At 44.8% G+C, this 23921-nt stretch overlaps 1 protein-coding gene across 3 annotated transcripts in view; it reads right to left on the bottom strand.

Moving 5' to 3' along the window:
- The window catches only part of OTOA (otoancorin), a 73764-nt gene that overhangs the window by 5987 nt on the left and 43856 nt on the right, over positions 1-23921 (bottom strand). For all 3 annotated transcript variants that reach the window (XM_053894423.1, XM_053894425.1, XM_053894424.1), the window contains 9 exons: positions 21262-21397; positions 19875-20065; positions 17897-17990; positions 15031-15160; positions 11664-11851; positions 9735-9890; positions 2745-2887; positions 2170-2306; positions 1540-1637 (listed from right to left, as the gene is read on the bottom strand). In XM_053894423.1, the coding sequence (XP_053750398.1) occupies positions 1540-1637; positions 2170-2306; positions 2745-2887; positions 9735-9890; positions 11664-11851; positions 15031-15160; positions 17897-17990; positions 19875-20065; positions 21262-21397 (1273 nt within the window). The remainder of the gene's footprint in view (positions 1-1539; positions 1638-2169; positions 2307-2744; positions 2888-9734; positions 9891-11663; positions 11852-15030; positions 15161-17896; positions 17991-19874; positions 20066-21261; positions 21398-23921) is intronic.

The following is a 23921-nucleotide window of genomic DNA, read 5'->3' as shown; positions in this document are numbered from 1 at the left end:
CTTAAATTCATTTAAAATGGAAATGTTATGTGGGAATGCAAGCTGGTGCAGCCACTCTGGAAAACAGTATGGAGTTTCCTCAAAAAACTAAAAATAGAACTACCCTATGACCCAGCAATTGCACTACTAGGCATTTATCCAAGGGATACAGGTGTGCTGTTTCCAAGGGACACATGCACCCCCATGTTTATAGCAGCACTATCAACAATAGCCAAAGTATGGAGAGAGCCCAAGTGTCCATCCATGGATGAATGGATAAAGAAGATGTGGTATATATATACACAACAGAGTATTACTCGGCAATCAAAAAGAATGAAATCTTGCCATTTGCAACTACGTGGATGGAACTGGAGGGTATTATGCTAAGTGAAATTAGTCAGAGAAAGACAAAAATCCTATGACTTCACTTATATGAGGACTTTAAGAGACAAAACAGATGAATATAAGGGAAGGGAAACAAAAATACTATAAAAACAGGGAGGGGGACAAAACAGAAGAGACTCGTAAATATGGAGAATAAACTGAGGGTTACAGGAGGGGTTGTGGGAGGGGGGATGGGCTAAGTGGGTAAGGGGCACTAAGGAATCTACTCCTGAAATCATTGTTGCACTCTATGCTAACTAATTTGGAGGTAAATTTTAAAAAAGAAAAAAGAAAATTAAAAAAAAAAGAAACAAAGGGAAATGTTATGGGGCACCTTGGGAACTCAGCTGGTTAAGCATCAGATTCTTGATTGTGGTTCAGGTCATGATCTCACAGTTTGTAAGTTCAAGCCCCGTATTGGGCTCTGTGCTGACAATGCAGAGCCTGCTTGGGATTCTCTGTCTCCCTCTCTCTCTGCCCCTCCCCAGCTTGCGACCTCTCTCTCTCTAAAAAATAAGTAAATAACCATTTAAAAAAATAAATAAATAATTTAAAAAATAAAAATAATTAGGAAATGTTATATAGGTCTACAATCCCTCATTGGCAATTCTGAAATCCAGAAACGTCTCAAAGCTGAAAGTGTTTTCCAAAGTTTAAGACAAACTTCTTTGCCTGCAAAACCTGAATTGACTGAAGGTCATTTAGAGTCTCTATTTATTCCAATTAATGTGACGTCATTGATTACTTCACAGAAATATTAATGCGTAAGGTGCTTCCTCAGACACTGCTGGGGGTGTTAAGTTACATACTGTAGATTCACAGAGTGATCTTTTTATAATCTGGAAAATTCTGAACTCTGAAATATATCTGTCCCCAAGGGTTCTGGATAAAGAAATATGAACCTGTCCTACCATCATAAATAGAAAATCAATACTACCTGCTATGAAGGGAAGACAACCATAAAAATAAGTACAATTAAAACATAAATTAAAGTTTTAAGAAAAAAAAATTTTTAACCCAGAATGTGACCCATTCATTGTTGGCATACAGCTCCCCCCTGGCCCTTTCCGAGAAGGCTGGTTGCAAGCCTCTAGAATCTGAGGCCTGCCATCTGTTCCCCTATGTGATTTGAAATGGGGTCAAGCTCCTATTCTCCTTGAAGAACTGGGTACCTACTTTGAATATCTCATCAGGAAGGCATTTGATTGCTGATGGCTGGAAATACGGCATCAAATCCTTGTCCAGCATTTGGAGCTCTTCCTTAGTTAATCCAGCTGGGGAGGAAAAGGAATCACGAGGGTTTAGATCCAGCCATCAGAACTCTACTTGTTTTATTAATGGTGCTGTCTAATGTACAGATCTGTCTGTTCTAAGCAAGCCGCATTCCTTACCAAAGGCCCTGAAAATCACACTGGAGAATCAAGTTCCTTAATCAACTCAAAAAAAAAAAAAAAAAAAAAGTGGGTCATAGCAGCCCTGATTGGTCTCCTACAAGGAAATGTATGCCCAGAAGGAACTCTACGCAATTGCAGATTGTGTATGAAACTAGTTAGGAGCCAATTAAATCACATCCTAAACCGCTTTAGTGAGCACAGGAATCACCAAGGGGAGATTTGTAGACCTCACCCTCTGTACCTTCAAGTCATGAATCTAGGTTCCACTGTAACCTTAGAGATGTTCACTACACACAGCCAAGGATTCTATTATTATTATTATTATTATTATTATTATTATTATTATTATTTGCTTTTGTCCCCAGGACAAAGGTTGGAAAGGGAGAGAAGGCATGCTCAGGGTGCCTCTTACCTGCAATGGTCCCGAGCTCCTGCAAGACAGGGCCGGACCACTTGGCGGGATCCCCAAATACAACTTCTGCCTTCCTCTTAAACTCGGCCAAGACATGGGTGCTGCAGAGCAGGGTTCCGATTCTGGCCACCACCACCCTAATTAAGAGGGAAGAATATAGTGTGAGCCTGGGAGACTCTTCAGACACAACTGGTGTGCAGAAAGTAGGCAGGCTCGGGGCCTGAGCAGCTCAGTTAATAAGCATCTGACTCTTGGTTTCGGCTCAGGTCATGATCTCATGGTTCGTGGGATCAAGCCCTGCGTCAGGCTCTGAGCTGACAGCATGGGGCCTGCTTGGGATTCTCTCTCCCTCTCTCTCTCCGCCCTTCCCATGCTTGCTCTCTCTCAAATAAATAACAACATTAAAAAAAAAAAAAGAAGAAGGTAGGTAGGCTCAGCATCCAGAAAGGATCCAGCTGACTCCACTCCTTATCTTAGCCCAGAAAGGTGGCAAAGCATCAGGAAGCAGAGAACATGTTGCTGGATGAATGAGTTGGTCAATCATTTGCCATTGTGCACACAACTGGTTTGGTTACCTGAATTCCGAGATTTTTATAAGTGAGACTTCAGTGATGTTCATAGCACACAAGGTTGTACCAAGTCCTACTAAGTGGAAACTCTTCAGATCCTGGATACGATAGCCTGAATCCTCCAGGAATCCTTGCAGAATGGATTTAGCCTATAAAAAATAAGGAAGAATAAAGATGAACCATCCAGAGACTAGGAGGGAATAACAGAGCTAGATCAGTAGCCTCTGGACCAATCCCCCACCCGTACTCCTCTGGACACACTCCCATTCCGAAGCATCCTAGCCACCGCCTCCGTGTTCGTGTCCCTAAGGTGCTGCTTCCATTGAGTGTGTCCCCTGATCCAGGGAGGTGTCTTCTGGCAGTGAAACTCTTGTATCCTTCACCAACATGAAAGGAACTGTGTCCTGTGCCTGTGTCTGTGTCTGCTGGCTTATTTTCCTCAGTCACTCATGACCTTCAGATAGTTTGCTCACATAAGTTCTCCTGCGTCAGAATCCAAACTTTTCCAGCATCTGTTTCCAGCACTGTCTCACAAACCTTGTGATATTCTGCTCCTTTGCCTTTGCTCAAATCATTCCCTCCATCTGAAATGTACTTCCTGCATCCCCAACTGTTATAATCCAACCAGCGTTTTATTTGGGCGGGACGGTGAGGGGGCGGAGGGGCAGTGGTTCAAGTCAAATGTCACTTTCTTCATGAAGTCTTCCCTGACTATCTTGGCCACAGTGAATTTTTCTTTCTCTAAAGTCCTACAGAAGTAGGTTTGTCCTTCTCTCTCCAATTCCAGAGAGTAGTATATCAAATGCTTTGGTGTAGAAAATCACAGAGGAATCTCTTCAGTGAGCTTTGATTCAAGGGGGTTGGTGTGGATGTGCAGGGTTCCCTGAAATTCTTCCACAGTAGCCATTCATTGTGCACGACTTTCCCTGGAGAGCCACCCCTCCCACACTCTTACTTCATGTGGTTCAGCTGGAGTAACTGCCTGCTGAGTTCCAGAAGTTATGCTATGGCCCAGTCCCGACTAGTCAAGTTTTCCCTCAGCTTGGCTGCCATGATTTGTTCTAGACTGGGCATGTGATCCAGTCAAAACCAACCAGGACGTTAGCTGGAATAATTAGGGATGTCCTAATTGAAATAGAGGAATAAGACAGTCTTTCTCTGGACTGACCTTGGAAGGATAAACACCTGAACCTGCTAGAATTCACTGCATGGAAAGAACCTGCCTCTGACTGAAGCCAACGCAAAGGAAAGTAGGGTCAAAAGATGGTGAGAGACAGATTCTTTACAATAGTGTTGAAGACTCAGAATCCAGCCAAAACTGAACTCTTTACTTGAACTTTTCAGTTAAGGGAGCCAATAAATTCCTTTGCTTGGTCAAGCCACTTTGGGTTGTTTTTTCTGCCACTTGGAACTAAATGAACCCTGATTCATTTGATCTACTTATGTCAGACCTGAGGAAGGATTCAAGTCAAGCCTTTGGAGATTCTCTGTATAATAAAGTCTGGATCCCTCAGTGCTTATCCAGGCAGGTGCAAAAGATTACAAGAGGACAAGAGCTCACAAGGCAAAGAAAGGGAGGAGACATCCAAGGACAAACATCTGAATGGGAGTGAAGGTCACACGGATATAGTGAGTCTTCCCATCTCCTTTACTTTTACTTCTTTTTAAAGTAGACTTCACACCCAGCCTGGAGCCCAATGTAGAGCTTGAACTCACGACCCTGAGATCAAGACCTGAGCTGAGATCATGAGTTGGACACTTAACCAACTGAGCTATCCAGACACCCCCGCCATCCCTTTTTAATTCATCCCTATCACACAATAAGAATAGTTAGTTCATCCTTATCACACAATAAGAATCATTACAGTGTTAAGAGAAAGTGTTGACAAAGACTGTGAAATGTTGCACTGGGTTTCTACTTTTCATGTCTGCTGCCTCCCCATTCCTCAGGTCTGTTTATTTACTTTATTTATTCTGAGAGAGACAGAGAAAACGCGAGCTGAGAAGGGGCAGAGAGAGAGGGAGAGAGAGAATCCCAAGCAGGCTCTGTGTTCAGCACAGGGCTGAAACCCACAAACCCCAAGATCATGACGTGAGCTGAAATCAAGAGTTGGACGCTTAACCCATTGAACCACCCAGGCACCCCTACTCAGGTCTGCTTACATGCTACCTCTTCCCCTGATTCACCTATCTTAAATAGCCTCCTTCCTTGACTATTTCTATGAGCACCTTGCCCATTTTCTGTTATCAATTATCGTCATTTTATTATTTTAATGTTTATTTTATTTTTGAGAGAGAGAGAGAGAGAGAGAGAGAGAGAGAGTACACAAGCAGGGAAGGGGCAGAAAGAAAGGGAGACAAGAATCCGAAGCAGGCTCCAGGCTCTGAGCTATCAGTGCTGAGCCTGACATGGGGCTCAAACCCACGAACCAGGAGATTAGGACCAAAGTCAGACGCTTAACTAACTGAGCCACCCAGGTGCCCCATCAATTATCACAATTTCAAAACATTTGTCACTGTGCTCACTTTTTTGTCTGTGCCACCGTAGAATCCCAAGACGCACAGAATATCCAGCTAGCTATTGAATCCCTACTGCTTGGTACAACGCCTGGCACACAGTTTGGTTCAGTAAGTACTTTTTAAATGAATGAATGAATATCTGAGTGAGTGATCTACAGAAGTTGTAGGCAATAGGTACCCCCTTTGAAATGGCATTGGATTGGGGCACCTGGTGGCTCAGTCGGTTAAGCGTCCAACTTCAGCTCCGGTCATGATCTCACGGTCTGTGAGTTTGAGCCCCACGTCGGGCTCTATGCTGAGAGCTCAGAGCCTGGAGCCGGCTTCGGATTCTGTGTCTCCTTCTCTCTCTGCCCCCTCCCCTGCTTGCACTCTGTCTCTCTCTCTCTCAAATACAAAAAAAAAAAAAAAAGCATTTAAAAATGTCAAAAAAAACACAAAAGAAATGGCATCGGATTGCTGCCTTCACACGGACTGGCTTCAGGAAGATTTCCCATGTTCCTGCAAATCAGACTGATCAGGTTCTCCACGAAACTTCCCTCAGTGATTACAAAGCTCACAGTCTGACTCCAGAGCCTGTACTCGTAGCCTGTGAAGATGTCTGGGTATGATGAGAACATAGAGATTCAAGGTAGCTTTTGAACGTTTCCTATCAAGGCTTCCCAAATCAGGTTTCACTAGATGACTCGTAACGATGTATGCTCCTCAACTATCAGGCGTGCCCATTTTAAAATGAAAGCGCAAAAATACAATTCAAATAAAATTACTTTGAGGACGCGGTATTAAATTGTCCTCACCACTGGAACCCGGAAAACGCAAGCTCAGCTTGCGAGGTGATAAGCCAAAATATATTTACTTGAATGACTGGACCAGTGTATCTGTAATGATTCCCAGACAATTAATACTAACACTTTGAGGCAATATTAACCCTCTGAAAAATGAATAGCTCTAGGATTTCAATCTCCCTGTTCATCCCTCTGGCTTCTCTAATAGTTTCCTCCCCCCCTTATATTGGTTTTTAAACTGAACTCCGTTAATGTAGTTCCACCAGGTCTGTCTATTAATCTAGAAGCATGCATTTAAGGGTTTGATTGGGAGCGAAAGTTGAGGGACTGACTGCAAATGATCTATGCAAATGTTAGGTTTTCATATCCTCTTCAAACATATTGATAAATCTCACTGGCATCCGTGGGAATTAAAACTGGTGCCAAGGGAAAGAGATACTCTAGTTTCTAAGTTGGATATATATTTGTTTTCTCCAGGACTGTAAATAGAAGGATTTTAGTATCTGAAGGCTGAGGTGGCACTTCCCAAACCAGTCAAAACCAGTCATTATGGAATGTCAGGATAGAAGGAACCTCCAATTGCTTGGTTTAGACCATCTTGGAAATGAGGCAACTTATTTTTTTCTTTTCTTTTTTTGAGGCAACTTTTAAACTTCCAGAGAGAGGAAGTGTGGTGATGATGATGATGATGATGATGATGATGATGGCCATGACAATGAAAACAATTACTTTCTGGGCCGCCTGGGTGGCTTAGTCAGTTAAGTGTCCGACTCTTGATTTTGGCTCAAGTCATGATCTCACAGTTCCGGGGTTCGAGCCTCATGACCGTGCAGAGCCTGCTTGGCATTCTCTCTCTCCCCGTCTCTCTGCCCCTCCCTTGTTCACGTTCACTCTCTCTCAAAACAAATACATAAACGTTAAAAAAAAAAAAAGTACTTTTTACTGAACACTATGTGCCAGGCATTGTTCAAAATGTTTCCCATGTATTGACTGGTGTGACCCTCCCAGCCACGGCCTCCACGCTGCCCAGCTCCGGAGTGCGGGTGATACAACTCACGCTGGGTTCTGTTGGAATGGTGCCACTCAGAGTATTGGACGTGGCAATCCTGATTCCAAAAAGCTCACGCAACTGGGGGACATGCAGTGGTTTTGCCTGCCCAGCACCCGTCCCCCCCCGTGTTTGAGAACACCATGCTTTTCCTTTGGTGAACCCCCCTGTATTTGTTTCCTCTTGCTGCTGTAACAAACTGCCACAGAGTCAGTGGTTTCACACAACACAAATGTATTCTCTTACATTTCTGGAGGCCCTAAGTCCTAAAATGGGTCGGCAGGGGTGTGTTCCTCCTGGAAACTCGAGAGAATGTTATTTCCTTGCCTCTCCTAGCTTCCACAGGGTGCCTGTAGCTGCACCCTCCCTCTTCAGAACCAGCAGCCTGGGGCCTTCGAATCTTTCTCTGTGTCCTTGTGTATCTGTGGCCTCCTGCCTCCTTCTCATAAGGACCCTTGTGATTACATCGGGCTCATCGGGAGAATCTTCCCACCTCAAAATCCTTAAATTAATCATCTCTGAAAAATCTCTTTTGCCATATAAGGGAACATCTTCCAAGGTTCCAGGGATTGGGGCATAGATGTCTTTGGGGGCCTTTAGGCAGCCCCCACATTCCCATTCCCCACTGTCAGTTCACAGGGTCATGTTGAGATGGGACTCCGCTCCCTGACACATGCCTGGCCACCCAACTTGCTCTACTCCTGACTACAGTGATGGTTTGCAGTGGGCAATCACAGCCCATGCTGCAATTTTTTCAAAAATTAGTGCGAAAAGGGGCGCCTGGGCGGCTCAGTCGGTTAGGTGTCCAACTTTGGCTCAGGTCACGATGTCTCAGTCCATGGGTTTGAGCCCCATGTAGGGCTCTGTGCTGACAACTCAGAGCTGGAACCTGCTTCAGATTCTGTGTCTCCCTCTCTCTCTGCCCCTCCCCCACTCGTGCTCTGTCTCTCTCTCTCTCTCTCTCTCTCTCAAAAATAAACATTAAAAAAATGTAAAAAAAAAATAATGCAAAAGAGGCACTCTTTTTATGGGGTTACTAAGTAGATAATATATAAACCTGGTATTGAAAATGACCACTGAGGGAGGCCTGCCTGAGAATGAAGATACCACGAAGCAGCTAAGACTCCCCTTTCTAGCAATCCAGTGGGTTAACTTCCCTCCCAGTTGAAGTAATTAAATTCTGGGGAGTTCTTCTTTAAACCATGAAGGATTAAGTGACACAGGAATCACCCTCCCACCGTAAACAATGAGAACACTGAACAAAATACAGAAACAATTGTATTCAGACACTGAACAATGGAGAACATAGGACTATAATCCTGAAAGAGGGAAAATAAATAAGAAGAGTCCGAAAATCACCCTTGCTTATGGCCCAGAAGCAGCTTGCAGTCCAGGGAGCAGGGAAGGGACCCCAAAACCCCAGTGGTCCATCTGAGTTGGAAATACAGAGATCCAAGGTCAGGGAGGCCAGGGCACCAGTAATTTGGGGGGGAAAGTACTGGAAAATAAGAAAGTTCAGAGAGAGAGACAGAATACCAGAAGAGAAACTTCACAGAAGAGAGAGAGGTCTTCTCCGGTCTGGCTCAGTACTGACCTATCTACACAGGCCAGAAGTGAAATCCACATAAATACCAGGAAGAGGCATCAGAAAGCAGCAGGCTGAACAATTCTCAGAGCTTGTATGGAGTTAGAAAGAGAACACACATTCCCACCAGCCAGAGCAGAAAGGTCTTGAAATACATACAGCATTAGACAGAGTCCCCAGAAGAATCATGTCTGAGTGATGGGGACAAATTAACTATAGAATTAAGGTCACTCTGGACTCACCCTAATTACACTCAAAAAGAAGCCTCAGAAGGACCAAACTGATTTGAAAGTAATTTAAATGTATGTCAGAACAAAGCCAAATACTCTTCAAAGGAGTATAACTAAATCAAGCACTCAAAAAGATAAGATTCACAATGCCCATCAGTCAGTCAAAATTACTAGCCATGACCCATACATGACCCATAACTAGGAGAAAAATTAGCCCATAGAAACAAACTCAGAAATGACTGATGATGGAAATTTAGCAGCAAAGATTTAAAAATTTTTTTTATTTAAAAAAAAATTTTTTTTAACATTTATTTATTTTTGACAGAGACAGAGTGTGAGCAGGGGAGGGGCAGAGAGAGAGGGAGACACCGAATCCGAAGCAGGCTCCAGTCTCTGAGCTGTCAGCACAGAGCCCAACATGGGGCTCGAACTCACAGACCATGAGATCATGACCCGAGCCAAAGTCAGATGCCCAACTAACTGACCCACACTGGCGCCCCTAATTTTTTTTAATGTTTATTTATTTTCCAGAGAGAGGGAGAGAGAGAGAGAACAAGGGAGACGCAGAGAAAGAGGGAGACACAGAATCCGAAGCAGGCTTTAGGCTCTGAGCTGTCAGCACAGAGCCCAACATGGGGCTCAAACCCATAAACCGTGAGATCATACCTGAGCTGAAGTCAGACGCTTAACCGACCCAGCCACCTAGGCACCCCGGCAGCAAAGATTTTAAAACAGTTATTATAAATACTGTATGTTCAAGATACAAAGGAAAATATACAGAAAATTAAGACCCAAATGGGATATTTAAAAGATCCAGCAACATGTACCTACCTGTCCTGGGGTCCATTCTGTCTGCTGGCTGAGCGAAGCCACAGTGTCAATGGAGCTGAGATCCAGCTGCTCCAGCTCAGTCTCATCAAGAGCCAGAGCAATGCGCCCCAGGGAGACAATATGGTACTCTTTCCAGTAAGAAGGCATGTCCCAAAACTTCAAGCCAAAAAAAAAAAAAATCCAGATTAGACTGACCATTACCAATAGTATTTTAAACAGACACAGGGTAAATCTCTTTAATATATAAAATTCTCTTAAAGATCAACAAGAAATGTATGACTACACTTGCTTTTACTTAAATATACATATGCAAAAGACATGAACAGAACAACTTTGTATCACAGGAATGGACTGGTCTGATTCCTTGGCCCTCGTCTTGAATTGGCCACATCTAGGGTCCCTGGCCAGTGGACTAAGGCTTTGTCTAAGATGACAAAGACAGCTCAGGGGAAGTGGGGGAGGGTGCTCTTATCTTCCCTGTTGTAATTTGAGGGTTTGATGTTTTCTGGGTAAAGAGGCCATTTATCTTGTAAACACAAACATTTTTGCTTTCCCTAGTTTTCTGTTAATGGTGAAAGAACAGAAGCAAAGTTTTACTGATTTTCGAAAAAAAAAAAAGACATGAATACGAAATTCACAAAAGAAGAAACATGGAAAAAAGTTCAGTCTTAGTCATAACTTTTTAAATTGTACATTAACAACAATCAAAGAATACCATGTTAGCTGATCATATTGACAAGGAATAAACAGAATGATCATTTATGGTGTTGAAGAGATATGGGATAAAGGATACCCTCATTTGTGGATGTTGAGAATATAATTGGTACGTACTTTTTGGAGAGGAATTTGGTCATATGTATCAATAGCTTTTCAAACATTTACACTCTTTGACCCCAAAATTCCACCTTAGGAATTTATCCTAAGTAAATAATGAGACAAGTATCCAAAGAAATATGTACAAATACGTACTTTGAGGCATTAAAAAAATATAAGCAACCTAAAAGTCTACCAATTTGCTAAATAAATAAGGACCAGGAAAAAAAAGGACCAGCCATAAAATGAAATATTATATAGCTATTTAAAATGCTGATATAAATTTATATTTCTGATAAAGAAAAATATGCGTTTATACTGTTGGGTGTGGACAGCAAGTTATTGAATAGTGGGTGAGCATGATACTATTTTTTGAAACATATATGTGTAAGTATACATGAAATACACGCATGAAATATATAAATATATTTTATACACATATACAGAAGTCTGGGGAGCTTCAGGTGAATATACCAAAATGTTAACAGTACTTATCTCTAGGTAGAAGATTATGACCGATTTTCTTTTTTATTATTTTCCCACCTTTCTACAATAAACTTGGGTCATCTATATAAAAAAGAGTTATAAATATAATTTTAAGAAATTTAATGCCTTAACCCCACAAGGGTAACTAGCTATTCCACAACTATCCTAATGGCTGAAATGAGCCACTCAAAGGGACCCTTTTATAAAGATGAAAAATGACTTCTAGTCTTCTTTTCACTTTTTTCTGCTATGTTTTCCGACAAAATCGCAACAGCCTCTGAGAAAACCTGCTGTAAGCAGCAACTGAGGTCCTCCATGTGGAGAAAGAAAAGGCACAGTTCCTGGAAACCGTCTCAGTCAGAGGCACCAGAACATCCACAGAACTTTTTACTGAACATCCATTAGATGCCAAGACACACGTCTGTTCTCTGCCACAGCCCTAAGAGAGAGGAACTAGAAATTTGTCAGATGCGAAGAGCACGCCTACGGCACTGGGTTCATCCGGAGAAACTGCAACACGGTAACACCAAGTGAAAACCCCCTGGGGTGGGCTCTGCCCACAGAAATGCCGGGACCGTCCTTCTGGGGTTTTCTCTCTGTTGAAAGCTCCCACCCTGACGCGGGCTTTACCTGCACTGCCTTCTCCTTCAGGGTCATCAGCTGAGGTTGGTCGAAACCCCTGACAGCCCCCAGAAGTTCCACGTTCCTGATGAACGTGTGCTCCTCCATGCAGAGCAGGTCCTCGGGGGCCCAGCAGGCATTGGCTTCAGCCAGCGTGAAGATGTCACCGGAGGAAGGAGCCACGACTCCATGGCAACCTGAAGAATGGGGAGGAACAGAAGAAAGAGGGCTTCAGGCATGTTAGTCTGTCTCTTTATTGAAACGAGTAACCTTCTCCAGTTGGATTTATGCACGAGAGGCAGCTTAGCGTCGACGCATGGAGCAGCCTGAATCCCACTTCTGGCACTTCCTGCTAATTACCTGGTAATGAAATTGCGGAAATGCCAACTTTTTGCACACCACATGCACACCGTAGGAGCTCTGCAACGTTTCATTGGGGCTCCAAATTGCCTGGAGGACAGTAGGAGCCGGTGGTGAACAGTTCTGGCTTCAGATTCAAATCCAAAACTATATAACCCCAGTCTGCCTCAGTTCCCTCGTCAATAAAATAAGGATAAAATTACCTCATGGAACTTCTGTGAAGGCTAAATGTATTATTACATCTGAGGCACTTCGAACAATGCCAGGTATACAGTAAGTGCTCAATACGTGTTAGCTATCTTTATTAGCTATGTACCCGCAGCCCCCCTGCATACATTTGAGTTTGCAACCCAGAGTTAAAGCTCCCAGAATTACGAGGAAGGAGCATTCAGTTCTTGGTGTGGGAAGGGAGGCTGAATGATGTGCTGTCCATGAAAATCATTGTGGAGGCTATGGCCTTCCCACTGCCTCAGGGAGAGGAGAAATGGACCTGTTGCGTTTTCTTCGCAACAGGAGAAACCCGTCCATTTCAGTCTCGGAATAAGTTGAACCTCACCTGGTCAAATGAGCTCACATCATCAACACACAAACGAAATGTTTCTCCCAGATATGCCCAACCTGGGAGAAAACCAAACGCTCCTTGTCTTTTTTTTTTTTTTTTTTTTTTAAGGATACCATCTCTCTCTCTCTCTCTCTCTCTCTCTCTTTTTTTTTAAGTTTATTCATTTACTTTGAGAAACACAGTGAGGTGGAGAGGGACGGAGCAAGAGAGAGAGAATCTGAAGCAGGCTCCACACTACCAGCAGCAAGTCCAATGAGGGGCTCAAAGCCATGAACTGTGAGACCGTGACCCGAGCTGAAATCCAGAGTGGGACACCCAACCGAGTGGGACACCCAACCGACTGAGCCACCCAGAGCCACCAGGGCTCCTTATCTTGAGAGCAATCCTGGCTTTCCTGTCTTAGCAGCTGTCTATCCCTGAGGCTCGCACACTCACCAGCACCACCTGGGCCAGGGCATTCCCAAGCTCTGTGGCCATTCCCTTACCAATGGCAACTCACTGGACTCTGGTCAGGAGGGGAAATCAGACCAGATCAAGGGCACCACGTGTGGTCCTCAAGCATCTTTATCACAAAAGACACCTCCTTCCTAGACTCCCCCACTCCACCCCACTTTCCCAGGAAAACAGGATCCAGTGATACAGAATTAGAGAGGAACAGAATGGTTAAATAGTGCAGCAGGAACTTGGTATTATCACTGCTGTATTCCAGGCCCGGCACATAGTAGGTGTTTGGCAAATATTTGTTGAATGAATCAACACATACATATAAATTACCTAAAATGAAACCAAGTTGTAAGTCTGCTAATCCATTAATTACTATAAGCGAGGCAGTAATTAATACCCAGAACCACTAAAGAAAATCCCAATGGTGTGCTGGTAACAGAGGCTCCTCCCCAGCATGTGACATGTCTTACCTTCACACACCCACATGCACAGAGTAGGAGCACTGCCATCTGACAAGGGCACTGCTAGGTCGTGAGGGCAGGAGGAGCTAATGGAGATCACCACCGGCTCTGGGTACGAATCCAAGAGCTGCCATTACTCACTCAGTGACTTTGGCCAAGTCTCTTAATCCCCTCTAAACCTCAGTTTCCCATGTCAAGAAAATGGGAGCAAGCACAGCACCCACATCATAGTACAGAGGTGAGGTGAGACAGGGCACGGAGAGAGGACCACCCGAGGTAAACCTACGTCAGATTGTGACACTTCTTTGCTCGATTCCCCCATGACACCCCAACCCAAGGACAAAGACAAAGTCCTTAGGACTTTCTTTATACGGCCCTACGTGGCCTTGCCTCTCGTGTGCTCCAGCCACACTGGCCTCTCATTTTCCATCCCTTCTCGTTCCTGTCACACTTCTATTTGCCCGTAGGAGTCCAACACTACATGTCCACACGGTCCACGCCCACACTCCCTGAGTCCACTGAAATGTCACCTTCTCAGTGAAACCCGCATCCACCGTTCTTTTTTCAAATTATTATTATTTTTTTATTTTTTTAACGTTTATTTATTTTTGAGACAGAGAGACACAGAGCATGAACAGGGGAGGGGCAGAGAGAGAGGGAGACACAGAATCTGAAATCTTTGTTCAAATTATAATCCCCCACCCCACACCCCCCGACGCCCTTCCTTCCCTTGCTTTATCTTCCTTCTTGGCAGTCATCATCACACCATCTACTACGTCTTTTACTTACTGTGTGTGTGATTTATACTGTCTGGCACCTGCCCTCCCCCCCAGGTCCCTTGAAAGTAAGCTCTGCCAGGACAGGGATTTTTGTCTGTTGTGTTCACAGAGCCGGCGCTCAGTAATTATTTGTTGCAGGAAAGCAAGCGAGCACTGGCTGCCAATGATTATTATTACAATTATGATTGGGTCCGATTAACCTTGCCTCCTCCTGCCTGGCACAAGTCTGTGCTTCGTGGGTGCACAAAAGTCATAAAAGTATCTCACACTTACTGAGCACTTCCTACATGCCAGGCAATGTTGTGAACATGTTTACAGGTTCAAATCCATTACCTCTCATAATAACCTAATGAGGTAGAGACCTTCATTGTCCCCATCTTACAGACGATGAACACTGAGGCACAGAGAGGTTAAAGGGCTTACCCAAAGGCACACAGCCAGTAAGCAGCAGATCCAAGGTTCACACCGGCCAGCCTGGCCCCAGCACTGCAATGCCCAGTCACTCAGCCATTTAGACCCTTTAAGTCAATCTTTTTGAAATGGGTGTTGCATGCGTTCACCATTTAACCCACTGGCCTGGGGAAGGAGTGGAAGACGTGATTCCAAATCACTTTTCCAAAGGTGTAGTTCTTTGGTCTATGGCTTTTTGTCATGCCACTGCCTTGCAAACGTTTCAACCAGCCCCCTGGACGAGGAGGCCTCTTCATGCCAGGGACTCAGCCCAAACATCGCTGCCATAGCTCCAGCTCAGACACCCCGGAAACACTCACCAGGGCTGGGGTCAGAGCTGAGGCTCTTCTCACTGCTGTTCCGGACAGATTCAAAGACAGCCCAGAGGAATTCTTTGGGGAGCAAAGTCCCGGCCATCTTGGAAGCTGTTTGTTGAAGGATATCAGGAAACTGTGTGGGGGGAAGAAGGGGAAGGAGGAGGAATGAATAATAATTAAAGCACATTAAACACAGACTTAAACTGTGATACTACTTACTCCCTCCGGGGTTGTTTTTCTTTTATAGCAGCTTCTTATATAAATTTATCTCCTAGCTCAACTAATCTGTTCTCTACGAAGAATCATATAAAATAATACTTAACCTCAATAGCATCCAATAAATGTTCAATAACACGAGTATATATTGTTTTTTACCTATCAGACTGCCAAAAATAAAATAAAGTGATATTACCTAAAAAAAAAAAAAAAAAAAAAAAAGGTAAAGTGCTATTACTTAATGCTGAACAAATGCAGTAAATACACACATTTATTTTTCTATGGGACCGTTAAATGGTGCATCATTACTGGAGCAACCTGATAATTTCTGTTAAAAATGTAGGTGAGCCTACTCCATTTTGATCTGGTACTGTTTTTAAATTTTTACTAAACTTTCTATTTATCATCAAAAAAGAGGAAAAGAGGGTTATGTCCGATTCTGGGTGGAAACCAGCAATGAAGCGGCTTCCAGAGGTACCCTGGAGAAGGTGCCATTTCTAATCTAGAACCAATGTAATTTGTCAAGACTCAGGATCTCACTGGTAGACGTGGGCTCATGAGCCCAGAGCATTCGTCAAACTCACTCACACAGCTGTGCATCACTGTGTCCCACTCGGTCCAAAGAGAATGCACCTCAGGTTCGAGAGTTCCTCTTTCTGTTCTAACCTTCAGAATTTGAGTCACATTCTAAGCCAGTAGTTCCATCTTGGCTGTAGGTGACAATCACCTGGGAAATCTACATATACTCAGGCTCCACTCCAGAGATTCTAAGACAATTGGCCTGGGGTGGAGGCCATGTATGTGTCCTTTTAGAATCTCTCCAGTGATTCTCATGGGCAGCTAAGGTCACATGCCAACTCACAAGAGACATGGTTAACTGTTAAAAAGCAAAATGCACAGTAGAGTGAATGGTATTTTCCATTTTGCGTTTTTTAAAGGAAGAACACATATAAGCAGAAGGAGGGTTTTTCTGGAAGGATGCAGAAGAATCTAGGAAAAGCAATTGTCTTTGGGGAGGCAGGCTAGGGAGTGGGAGGGAGACGTCCTGTCATCTTGTAGCTTCTGGTACAGTTGAAATTTCTTAACCAGGAGCATGTACTACTTGTTTTATTAAACATTTCAGTCATTAAAAAAAAAGTAGAGAGAATAATACAACACAACACCCATGTACCCACAACCTAGCTTAAAAATTAAACATCACAAATATAATTGATGAGTCCTTGCCTCACTCTTTGGTCTCCTTCCTTCCAGAGAAGGAATGAACCATCACCCTGAATTGAGCACTAACCATTCTCATGCACTCCTAAACTTGTCTTACATGTAGAACTGTTTTGCATGCACTTAAAATTAATGTAACTATTTCCACGGTGGGAAAAAAACCACCATTAAAGCATTTTCACAGTGAAAACAAAATTTAACTAGTATCTGCTAATTTACTTAGTATCCTACTATACATATTCTTTTGCAACTAGCCTTTTTTTCACCCTACCTTACACTGTGTTTTTGAGATGTAACCATCTGGAGACAAAACTTTTTCCATTTCAAAAGTTGATCTTTAGAAAATAAGTATATAATATGTAAGTATATCACATATATCATATATATATATGTATATGTCTCTGTGTGTGTGTGTGTATATATTATATATATTATATATATATATACATATATATATATATGTATGTATATATCTGCTGCTTATGACTATATGTTTGGACACACCAGAAGATGATTTTACCATGCATGGACACTGGAATGTGTGCTGTGCATATGTGTGAACCTGGGTGATATGCCACGTTCAGGTCCTTCTGAGCACAGGTGACAATGTACATCTTGCAGGTGCATGTACAGGGATGAGAGCACATGGACGTGCCTTGCAGTCCATCTGAGTCTTGTCCAGGAAGCATTCACTCCCTCCCCACCCTCCACTTGTGCATGAAGGAGACTACTTCCTATCCCCGCCTTGAGGTTGGGCTCAGTCATGTGACTTGCTTTGACCAATGGAAAGTGACAGTGTGCCATTTCCCCGTGTAGGCTTTAGAAAAACTGCACTTCGGTGCTCCCTTTTCTGGAGTTTCAGACCTTCATGGTGAGAAGAACGAGCCCCAGGGAGCCTGGGCCCCAGAAGCAGAATTGTCCTGGTGACCCACAGACCAGTCAGCAAGAAATTAATGCTTATTGCTGTATGCCAGTGAGATTGTGTGGCTTCATTATATAGCAAAAGATGAGGCATTTATGCTTATCTGGAATGACTCTTAGTCTAGACCGTCTAATTTTGGAGAGTTGCTCCAAGCAAAGCGTGTGCCCAAAGGCAATGCCCCATGAGGTTCTGGTTCTGGATTAAATGTGTTTGTGCACGTGATTATACACACTGGACAGAAGTGTGCATGTGCCTATGGCACTGGAAGGTGTAAGCCCTTGAACAGGCATGCATGTGGGAAGCTCATGGATAGCGGAGTGGTAGCTAACAGCTCCCGTCTGTGCACATCTGTCTGAAGGGCCATGTGAAAAGCCCAGAGTTGGATTCGCTGTTGCCTCACTCCCTTTCCCCAAACCTCAGACATCCTGGAGTGGAGCTGGAAACATCTGAGCCCTGTGAAGCAGGGAGGATAGGTTCCAGAAAGCAAAGGGGCAGTAAACCCCACAGAAGTACCTTTGTGGCAATAGAGCTTAATTCATCTCCTGAGAAAAGTACTAGAAAGGGTCCCAAGTCCTTCGTAGTCTCAGCTGTCCAGTTCCCGGGGAGTCTACGAAGAGATGATAAGCAGTGAACTGAAAAGCCATGCTGTTGTCCCTGGCTCGCAGCATCCTTTTCTTTTTTTTTTTTAATTTTTAAAAAACGTGTTTTAATGTCTATTATTTTTGAGACAGAGACACAGAGCGCGAGTGGAGGGGCAGAGACAGAGGGAGACACAGACTCTGAAGCAGGCTCCAGGCTCTGAGCTGTCAGCACAGAGCCTGACGTGGGGCTCAAACCCACAAACTGTGAGATCATAACCTGAGCTGAAGTCAGACGCTCAACCAACTGAGGCACCCAGGTGCCCCTCCCAGCAATCTTTTCTTGCAGGAACAGATTTCATACGTGGACAAGTCCCACTTCCCCGACCAAGAAAACAGGCACGTGATGCAGGATATCACATGCAGGACACCGAGCCACCCTTGGGGATTTTGTTGGAACTAGACTCTCTTTCTTCTGGTATCCCCAGCAGTAAAGAGGACATTGGAAGCGGTTCTTGTTACCAAGTGCAGAAAATAAAGGCCACACCAAGGAACACAGAGCTGAGGGATGGGAGGAGCATATTCCCGACAACATCGCTTGAGCCTCTAGATCCAGTCATGTGTGAAGTATACCCCTGCAGTTTTTAGTTACATTCTATTTCTGAACTCAGTAAATTCCCTTTTGTTAGCCTGAATTGAATTGTTGAGTTTCTGTCATTTATATCACAACCTTTCCTTCCTCCCCTTCTTCTTCCACTACTGTCCCCGTCCTACAGGTGTAGAAATTAAAGTGCATGGGGTGCCTGGGTGGCTCAGTCGGTTAAGCATCCGACTCTTGACTTCAGCTCAAGTCATGATCTCACGGTTCGTGAGTTTGAGCCCCCGCATCAGGCTCTGCGCTGACAGCACAGAGCCTGCTTGGGATTCTGTCTCCTTCTCTCTCTGCCCCTCCCCTGCTTGCTCTTTATCTCTCCCTCAAAATAAATAAAAATAAACTTTAAAAAAAATGTTAAAAGAAAGGAAATTAAAATGCAAAGAGATTAAGTAGGTTTTCCCAGGTCACACACACAATAAATGATACAAACAAAATTTTAACCCAAGGAATCGGCCTTCCGAGTCCATGATCTTAAACTGTATATAAAAGGACAGTGCCTGGGACGTGGTAATTACTCCACCAACATTTGCTGCTTAACCGCTGACTGATGGTTAGGCCCTACTCAAATATCTGCCCTAACTTCAGAAGACTCTACATGAGAGACAACAGTTCTGTGTTCCCCCAGAGAGCTCCCCCACTGAGCTGACAGTTCAATTAGTTGCATTATTATTACTGCCGTTGTTATTTCACAAGAACAATTATGCCACCTCCCTGCAATTGTAAAGTGCCATCGTTCCAAAAACTTTACATAAGCCAAGATGTATTGGTGACAACCACATGAGCGGCCACTGTTACTGTCATTTTACAGGGCATCTGAGGCCAAAAAAAAAGTCACGTTTCTAGAATAAATGTAAGCTAGACCCTTCTAGAATAAACATAAGCATAAACCTTGCCCTAAACTAGAGACTCTCTCTGGGTTTTTCGGGGTATTTTAAAATTTTTTTAATGTTTACTTATTTTTGAGAGAGAGAGAGAGAGAGAGGGAGAGAGAGAGAGAGAGAGAGAGCTGGGGTGGGGCAGAGAGAAAGGGAGACACAGAATCCAAAACAGGCTCCAGGCTCTGAGCTGTCAGCACAGAGCCCGACGTGGGGCTCGAACCCACAAGCTGTGAGATCATGACCTGAGCCGCAGTCAGAGGCTTAACCGACTGAGCCACCCAGGGACCCCAAGACTCTCTCTGTTTTAAGGGCAGGGGCACCAGGGCTCGGTGCCCCAGAGCCTGCACCCCACCCCAAAGCAAGCCCCAGCCCCTCCTCACCCCTGCTGTTCCAGGAGCCTGAGCCTCACTGCAGCCTTCTGCTCCGGGCTGAGGTGCGGGCAGTCTCGGAGTCTGTGCAGGGCCGTGGCCCAGGCCCGGGGGGAGACCCCGTGGTAGATGGTGGCTGCCGGCAAGTGGCAGAGCAGGTCCCCCACGATGTCTACCATGAACTCGTCGGCAATGGAGTTGTTCTGAAACCGACAAGTGGAGCTGATGGGAAGATCCAGCAGGGTTCAAGACCGTGACCCCTCAACAACCCATCCCGATCCCAAACCTCGTCAAGGTTCCAGGATCTGAATCACCCGCCCCACCATGGACTAGTAATGACAGCACAGGGTCTGATTTTACCCCAGGGATGCAGGCCTCGGGAGCTAGAAGGCCCCACCAAGGGGCCGATGAGGGCAGAAGACTCGGCACATGGTGGACAGCCCATAAATGAGGGCTGACGTCGTCACTGGTGCCACTGCCGGGAGGTTACCCCAGAGTTCAACAACCATTCTAATACTACAACAATAATAAAAACAGCACCTCAAACTGTGGATGGGACTAGAAAGCCTCTAAGGCTCTTTCCCCAAATGACCAAAGTAGGTAACATTTGAGTGCTTAACACATGCCAGGTCTTAATCTCCATCTTCAAAGTAACTGTAAGGGATAAGTACTAATATCACCCACTTTTTAAAAATTTTTTTAACATTTATTCATTTTTGAGAGACAAAGTGCAAGCAGGGGAGGAGCAGAGAGAGGGAGACACAGAATCCAAAGCAGACTCCAGGCTCTGAGCTGTCAGCACAGAACCCGACGTGGGGCTCGAACTCACAAATGGCAAGATCATGACCTGAGCCAAAGTCGGATGCTTAACCGACTGAGACACCCAGGTGCCCCTGTATTATTCACTTTTTTAAAGACAAACTGCCAACCAGTGGCAAGGCTGGGATTTACACTCAGACAGTCCGCCCTCTGGGCCTTGGCACTGAACAATATATTGCCTATTTCATGCCCTTAATAACTTTGTGCAGGAAGTGCTCTTGCACCCATCTTAGGGATGAGAAGACTGAGGCTCAGAGAGAGGAAGTGGCTTGCTGGAAGCCACACAAACAATCACTGCCAGAGGCCAGTCTAGATCCTGGACTCTGTGTACTGTGATCTTTCTAGTCCCCACACCAGCCTCCCATCATTCAAGTCCCAGGATGACAGTCCTCAAAACCAATGGCCAACACTGTCCCACCCAGGGCTCCAGGACCAGCTTTGAGACCCACAAGTCAGACTTCTGGCCATCACCACAAGCTCAAGATCCCAGCCAGATTCCCTGAGGGCTCCCCAGGATGGCCAAGATGCCCAGAGGGGAAGGAACCCCAGGGAAAGTGCCTACCAGGAAGAGTTTCCTTACCAGGCACTGCTGTACCTTCCTAAGGACTGAATTCTTCTTGTGGGTATCTAAAACCAAGGAGTCCAACCGACTCTTCCCCAGGCTGATCAGAAAGGGCACACACTGGGAAGCTGGGACAGAAGCCAGGTAGTGAGCCCTGGAAAGAGACAGAAGAATGAGAGAGGAGGGAACAGTGGCTGTTCTGCATTTGCCCCTGAAATCAGCCTTCACATGCCCAAGAGCTTATCCCAGGACCATTCTTTAAACGTTTGTTCTCCCCAGTGATGTGGCTCCTCTTGGCAGGTAGCAAGCCTCCCACCCATCATGCTCCTCTTCCCACCATGCCCCTCTCCTATGAGCGGGAAACAAACTCCCATCATGCTCCTCTTTTATAGGCAGGAAGCAAACTTCCATCATGCTTCTCTTCTATGCCCCAGTAGCAATGATCAGGGAATGGGGTCTCCATAAACATATGTTGACTGATGGACTGGCTGAGGGGAGATGAAGGGAAAGAAAGAGAAAAAGTAGAAGAGACAAAGAAGAGAGAATAAAATAGAAAGTAAGAAAGACAAGGAGAGAGCAGAGAAAGTAAGAGAAATGACACCCAATTCTGGCATCTCTGGGGTAGAATCCCCCAAACTCTTGACCATGTATTCTTAACAGAGGCAATATGGCCCCCAAGGGGGAAAAACCGGTTCAGGTAGAGAGAGGGAGTGAAAAAAAAATCTTAGCTATTACAATGATTTGTGAGCCACTAAAGCTCAACTCTATTCAACAAAATCTTATTCCTGATAAATTCTCTCATTCCAGAGAAATTAAATTGTTCCCTTTAGGGAGGCAATAATGAAACAAAGGTTGAGAAAGACTGCTCTAGACCCATACGGCCTACTCATCATGACCACTAGACTGTTCCAAAACCAAATTCTACAGGTTCTTCTTCCTCTATGCCATCCCAGATGTCTTTTTCCCTTTAACCCCAAATCTGTCATTGCTACCAACTTAGTATTACTCAAATCTGTTCTCCCCTCTCCATTCACAGTACTGGGGTTTTATTCATTCATTCAGCAAATCTCTGCTGCCTGCCAGGCACTGTACTGGGCATGAACACGACATGAGGGGCAGGTGCTCGCTCTCAGGATTTCATCCTAGTAGGGTAAAGACAACAGAAACCAGTGAATAAAACAGGCCATTTCAGCCAGTGATAAATGAAAATGGTTCTGCAGTGGAGAATGATGGTAGGGACAGCTGGGGGGCCCATTCTAAGACAGAGGTATTTAAGCTGGGATGTGGATGAGTGGAAAGAAACAGCCATGCCAAGGGCCAGGCTGTAGAAACAAGCTTTCACTGTCTCCCTCCTTCCAGCCAGGCCCCCTGTCCATCCACTGCATGGACAGAGGTAACCATCTCTCTGAAACAGAAACCTGAGGATCGTGCCAGGAATACAGGAGGAATACCTCAAGGTGTCACAGAGGCCCTCCCTGATTGGACTGTCCCTTACCTCTCTGGCCTTCTCTCTCCCAGCTACTCTGCAGACACACACCATGCATTCCCCAGAGTGTTCACTGAACCAAACATCCCTCGTGCCCCTGCCTGGAGTGTCCATCTCAAACTCCAAAACGCCAGCTCCTTCTCTGAGCTTTACTTTAGTCTCCTCCGACTCTCCAGTCGGAAGGAGACAAGTTCCCCTCCGTGCCCTGTGCCTTTCACTCCTTCCCATGGTAGCAGCACCTGGCTCTCTTAGAGAACCACCAGCTTCACTCGAAAACCTTGCGGTTTGGAGTGGACCCCGCTTCACTCTTGGCTCCGGGGATGTAATACCAAACTAAGCCAGTCAAAGTTACCCATCTCCCCTAATCTCAGTCAGACTCAAAACTTATTGAGAAGGATGAGGGGAAAAAGTCTTTTAACCAGGAAGATATAACCTTGAATCAGCCAGACACAACCACAGAGAAAGAAGTCGTCTAACAGAGAAGCCTACAGAGGAAAGCTGGGTTAAAAGACAGATAGATGACCACTGAGACCCTGGATCCAGCCATGCCTGACGTCTATCCCTGGACTTTCCAGTTACCTGGAACCAAAACTGCCTTTTACTGTCTAAGCCAGTTTGAGCTAAGGCTTTATCACTTTCAACCAAAGAGCAACTTGACATTATAATTGACTTCATGCTTGTCTATTCCCCCTCCCCAAGATTGTAAGCTCTTGTATGGAGGAAAATAAATTATCTTTGAGGACACAGTAAGCACTCAGTAAATATTTTTTGAAGAAATGAGGGCAATTAACAGCAAGAGAAGGAAGAGGGAAATAAAGAGAAGAGGAAAGAGTGTCCAGACTATGAAAAGCAGGGCTGCGCCCTCCCACGTCTGAATGCCCACACATACCAGGAGAAATCCCCATGACTTACATCAGCCCTGATCACTTTGGAGCCTGGCACAGCTGAGAGGCCAGCCCAGATGGGACCTGTGTCAAGGACATTCACTCAGGCTTGGGTTGCTTTGGCTTTGGTTTTTAAATAACCGAAAAAAAGCAAGAGTGTCTGTCTGAAACGTTTACGTGGGACTCAGAATTTAAATCCTGATTTGCAAGGGCTTAACCATGGAAGACACTCTCCACTCTGTCTCTGGTTCCTCACAAAAACCCGGGGGTAGATGACTTGGATGGCTCCCACCAATCTCACTCTTGGG

The sequence above is a fragment of the Panthera pardus genome, unplaced genomic scaffold (genome assembly GCF_024362965.1).
Source record: "Panthera pardus isolate Hobbes unplaced genomic scaffold, ASM2436296v1 HiC_scaffold_5, whole genome shotgun sequence".
NCBI lineage: Eukaryota > Metazoa > Chordata > Mammalia > Carnivora > Felidae > Panthera > Panthera pardus.
Note: the sequence above shows the minus strand (reverse complement) of the source record. Positions and strands in the feature narration are given on the sequence as shown.